This window comes from Saccostrea cucullata, unplaced genomic scaffold, assembly GCF_032062105.1.
Source record: "Saccostrea cucullata isolate Sc308-1 unplaced genomic scaffold, CSIRO_AGI_Scuc_v1 ctg18075, whole genome shotgun sequence".
In the NCBI taxonomy this organism is placed as follows: domain Eukaryota; kingdom Metazoa; phylum Mollusca; class Bivalvia; order Ostreida; family Ostreidae; genus Saccostrea; species Saccostrea cuccullata.
The window spans coordinates 153-4,979 of NW_026925727.1; the positions used below are offsets into that span (position 1 = coordinate 153).

A 4,827-nucleotide genomic window follows, 5' to 3' on the forward strand; every position below is an offset into this window, starting at 1 on the left:
ACAAAACCCAGCTTCATTAAAGAAATTTTAAAGAAGGAATTGAAAGAACTAGAAAAAGCAATTTTCCTACCTCTGAAGAAATTGCATCACATTTAAAATCTGAAAAACTTAACTTGGATAAACATTATGAGAAACTGAAAACAGTTGTCACCAAACAAAGAGAAGACTGGCATAAAGAAATTAACATCATTGTGAACAAACAAAAATAAGAAATTGATGAGAAGAAAACTAAACACCTGGCTGCTCTAAATCACCAGGAAACTGAAATCAAACAGATTACTTCTGAGGTAAAACAGAGCATACATGATCTGAAGGAAATACTGGGCTCCAGCGATGCCTCTCTAACCTTGGCATACAAATCAAGGAATGCTGAATTCAGAACTTTACCTCCTAAAGTCAATGCTTCATTACCAGGTTTCTCTCTTAAACAGATCAAACAAACAAATGTCCATCAAATGTTCGGTTCTCTGTCAGCATTATCCATTACAACAGATGAACATGGCTACATAATGAAGACAATAAAAGCTGTATCCTGTCCTCCAGTCAAACCACTGCTTGATGCACCAGAGATCATCACCACCATCAACATTGGATATACTCCGCTATACCGTGTTACCTGTCTCAGTGACGAAGAAATCTGGACACGTGCACGTGGAGGAGACAAAAACATGAAACTCTACAACCTCCAAGGCAAACTACTGAAGTCAATCCAAACCAAGTCAGGGAACATACCACGTGACATAGCGGTGACAAGGAGAGGAGATCTAGTTTATACTGACCCTGATACAAGAACTGTAGACAAAGTAAAGAATAAACAGATATAGGAAGTGATTCAACCACTGGGTTGGAAACCTCAGTATGTCTGTAGTACCTCCTCTGGTGACTCCTGGTTTCCATGGTCAGTGATGATTATACCCAATCAAGAGTTGTACGTTTCTCTGGCTCAAAAGAGAAACAAACCATTCAGTTTGATAGTGAAGGTAAACCTCTGTATTCATCTGCTAACCTTAAATACATCAGTGAGAACAGGAACCTGGATATCTGTGTGGCTGATCGTGGAGTCTGTGCAGTAGTGGTGGTTAATCAGGCAGGAAAACTCCTATTTAGATACACTGGCCTCTCTACTATCATGGGACCATTAAGACCATACGGCATCACAACAGACAGCCGGAGTCAGATCTTGACAACAGACTTTTACAATCACCGTATCTACATCCTAGATCAGGATTCAAGCAATTCCTCCGTTACATTGATAACTATGATCTACAATATCCATATGGTTTATGTGTAGACATCAGAAACAACCTCTTTGTGGTAGAATGGAAAAGTGGTAAAGTAAAGAAAATCAAGTAAATGTAAACAAAATGTTTTAAATAATGACATGTTTGTAGTAGATTTACAATAGTCAAAATCACAAGATGTTGATTAATTAAGTTTCCTTTTCTAGTGCTCATGTGCTGTGTGAAAATATGTTAGATAATAATATTATCAAAAAGGTATAATATATAATTAAAAGTAATAAATAGGGATGTCAACGAGTACCCGGTTAACCGGGTACTCGATCCAACGTCCGAGTATCGAATACTAAAATCGGTACTCGGTTACTCGGATGTATATTTTTAAATATATCTAAGCTTATTTGATAATGCATTAAATAATCGGTTTTAAAACGTAAAATGCTCAGTGCACTTGTGCATACAGTAATTAGAGTTTACTACGACTCTATTTCCGGAATTTTGGGTAATTATCAATTTTTCATTTCCGACATTTTTTTGTTTTCATTTCCGACATTTTTCAAATACATATGTAGTACTTTTAGATAACATACGTATCTGAATACTTTACTTATGAAAAATTTAAAGAAAAAATTCATAAATAAATCATTGAAATCCTTTATCTGAGTTTTGTAAATCTATCAATGACTTGGACAGTGTGTTGCTGTTGTCACTGACATTAAATATAGTGCACATTAGGTGTGGTGAAAAAGTTTATGCTTATTAAACTCTTTTACCTAGACTTAGTGCCACATGTATGTATATTTGTGTATTTTTCTCTCATGGTATAATGTTTTTCATCTTTTATCAATATTTTGTCATAAATACTTTTAAAATTCATTTTCAATTTTAGAAAACATTGAATTGCCGCACAGGTAAATTCCTACATGAAAACAAAATTATGTCGGAAATGAAAACAAAAAATGTCGGAAATGAAATAAAAAAATGGAAAATGCTATGCATATTTCCAAAAATGAAATACAGCGAAATGACCGTTATCGCCTTGAAAATGTTAAAAAAAGTAATTATTGTGAAAATCTTGATTCAAACTTAGCCAAAATTCTGAAATTGATACAGTTGACTGGTTTTGGCTAAGTGGGAATGGTGTACAGGTAAGGGCAGGGAAGAACAAAAGAAATTAATTACAGGTGTCCTATAGTTCTAAGTTTTAGAATGACCAGTGCTATGAATTATTTTAAATTCTTTATTTATTATATTTAAGTTCTTGTTAAAATTAATTAAAATGTCTTTTCGAATTCAGACATTTTGAAATAAATATTCCTAACATCATGTAAGGTCTATTATGTTTCAAAATAAATTACCGGTAGATAATTTTGTATTTCTCAGAAGCCGTAAATTCTCGGGATAAAAGCGGATGATATTATCGTGCATTGTTGATATGGTTGTGTTTGATTACTTGTCAATACAACTGGTTGAAGGCAAAGACTTTAAAATCCGATGTCCATCCTTGCACCAAACTAAAAAATACCGTCCCGTAATATTATAAAATTTAGGAGAAAAAATGTAAATCCGCTCTGTTAGGAGAACTTTAATCAAGTTCAAGTTGATATTGTACGTAGCCCTGACGACTCATACCTGGTCGGAGGAATTTGGACAACTCAAGTTACATTACAATTACAGAGCAGATTATTAAAACTGTGAACCGCTTATAATTTTATTTCACAACCCTATCTGATAAATAACTTTAAAAATGTTATATTAAATTTCTCGGGCACGAAGTGCTCATCATTATTACAACAGAAATACATTTACGAGTAACCTCCTATCAGTGCATCTGGTTTTATTTCTACACGAGTGTACAATGACAGTTATCAATTGACTTGTTCATATTTATTTACACTTTTTACCGAGTCTGCGGGTACTGATCGGAAAAACTTTCCGATTAACCGAGTATTAAAAATTGACCGATTTGACATCTCTAAATAAATAACAATTGTTTCATTTGATTAATTCCTGCCTGCACAATAATAAAAAGTGGGTATTTGTTAAGTAAAATCAATATCTCAAAATGAATACCATTTCATTTGCATTAGTATAATTGTTAAAAAAGTAAAGATTTATTTGACTTGTACATTTTCTGGAAATTATGCTCTGAATGTTCTGCACATTTTCTGATTATACTGTACTTTGCAAAAGAGTAAACATGTCCTTAAAGAATAAATCTAAATCCTTTAATATGCATGTTGTTATATGTAATTATGTTTTAATTGTGTTTTAACTTGCCAGGATATAATTAAACACTTCATTAGCATGTTTTAGATAGAATTGGGCAATGCTACGTACGAGGGTTGATCCAAAGGTAATGTCACAGTGTCCAAATCTTTTATATTTGGCGTCAAATTACCAAATACATGCAATATACAAAAAGATGCATAAATAAAATCTAATAAACATTGAAATTTTCATTCAATAATGTTTATCTAAATTTATTTTGTAGATGTTTCAAACATAAAGCATAGGGGGTGTCGCCGCGTCAAAACTGAATGTCACATTTTAAATTGTATTTTTCTTATAATGCAATATATAAACACATTTAAAACATTCTAAAAAGCACCCACTCCCTCATTTCTTTAAAGACACAATTCAAGTCATTTTCTAGTCCTTAAGGGGGATGTACGGCCACCTTTAGTGCAGTGAGAACAAAATGTAAACATTTCTTCAAATGGCTAAAGTACATTATATTTTGATCAAATTTTAAACCCTTATGATAAGGATACAATAAATATGCATAACTGAATGCATGTTGTGCATATATAATCTATACTTTTGCAGAAAAATGCTTTTGATATGCTCCTTAGAACTGCGCAGCTACAGAATTCAGTAGAGTATTAAAAAATCAACAACAAAAATTGCAACTGTGCATTAATGTTCAGTTCTTTAACCATTTGTTGAGAAAATGTCTAAATATTGCACTTTTAAATGATAATTTTAAGTTCAAAACAAGGTATCGTTGTCTTCAAAAAGAGTGTAAAGAACCCTGAAAGTAGTTCATTGATAGCTGCACGTGGTCTATTTTTAGCACATAATTTTGTTTTCCAGACCTCTTCTTAATATGGAGGGACATAACAATCTTTAAATGTAGAAGAGAATTACAGTTGCAAAATAAAATAATATGAACACTTTTAAAAGAGGAATTGTGTTATAGTGTGGCTTGAAGTAATTTATTTAGTATTATTCTCGAATAGTTGTTCAATAGTGTACGTATTGAAATAAACTCTTTCAAAAATGAGCACCATTAAAGTTTAAAATTAAGAATATTGTAAGTCCTGCACTGTAGAGAAATATAGAATTGAACATTTGTAGTTTCGTATTAAGTCTTCAAATAAACGAACTATAGTGAGTATATTTGTGAAAATTTTATCAGAATCCTTCATTAGTTGAACTTCAATTTATACCCAGGCTGCAGAGGATTTTAAAGTGTGAGTTGTACTTGAAGCACAGAGGGATAACATATGTTTACTTTAGTTTGTTTGGGATGACAGAGGAGTTTTGTATATCATATGTATTTTGTTCACTAGGGAGTAAAAAAAAA

General features: G+C 32.2%; 2 protein-coding genes across 2 annotated transcripts; both read left to right on the forward strand.

Moving 5' to 3' along the window:
• Positions 1-210: 210 nt before the first annotated feature.
• Positions 211-824, forward strand: LOC134269677 (uncharacterized; the record flags this gene model as incomplete). Its single annotated transcript, XM_062751886.1, has 1 exon — positions 211-824. A coding segment is annotated over one exon (614 nt), but the record flags the coding sequence as incomplete, so codon positions are not given.
• Positions 825-895: 71 nt separating this feature from the next.
• On the forward strand, positions 896-1,291 carry LOC134269678 (uncharacterized). The gene has a single exon (XM_062751887.1). It carries the CDS (start codon positions 896-898, stop codon positions 1,289-1,291), a length of 396 nt encoding a protein of 131 aa, XP_062607871.1.
• Positions 1,292-4,827: the final 3,536 nt, after the last annotated feature.

Bases quoted from the DNA above. Each gene is read 5' to 3' on its own strand.
- LOC134269678 (XM_062751887.1), top strand. From the start codon at position 896: ATGGTCAGTGATGATTATACCCAATCAAGAGTTGTACGTTTCTCTGGC.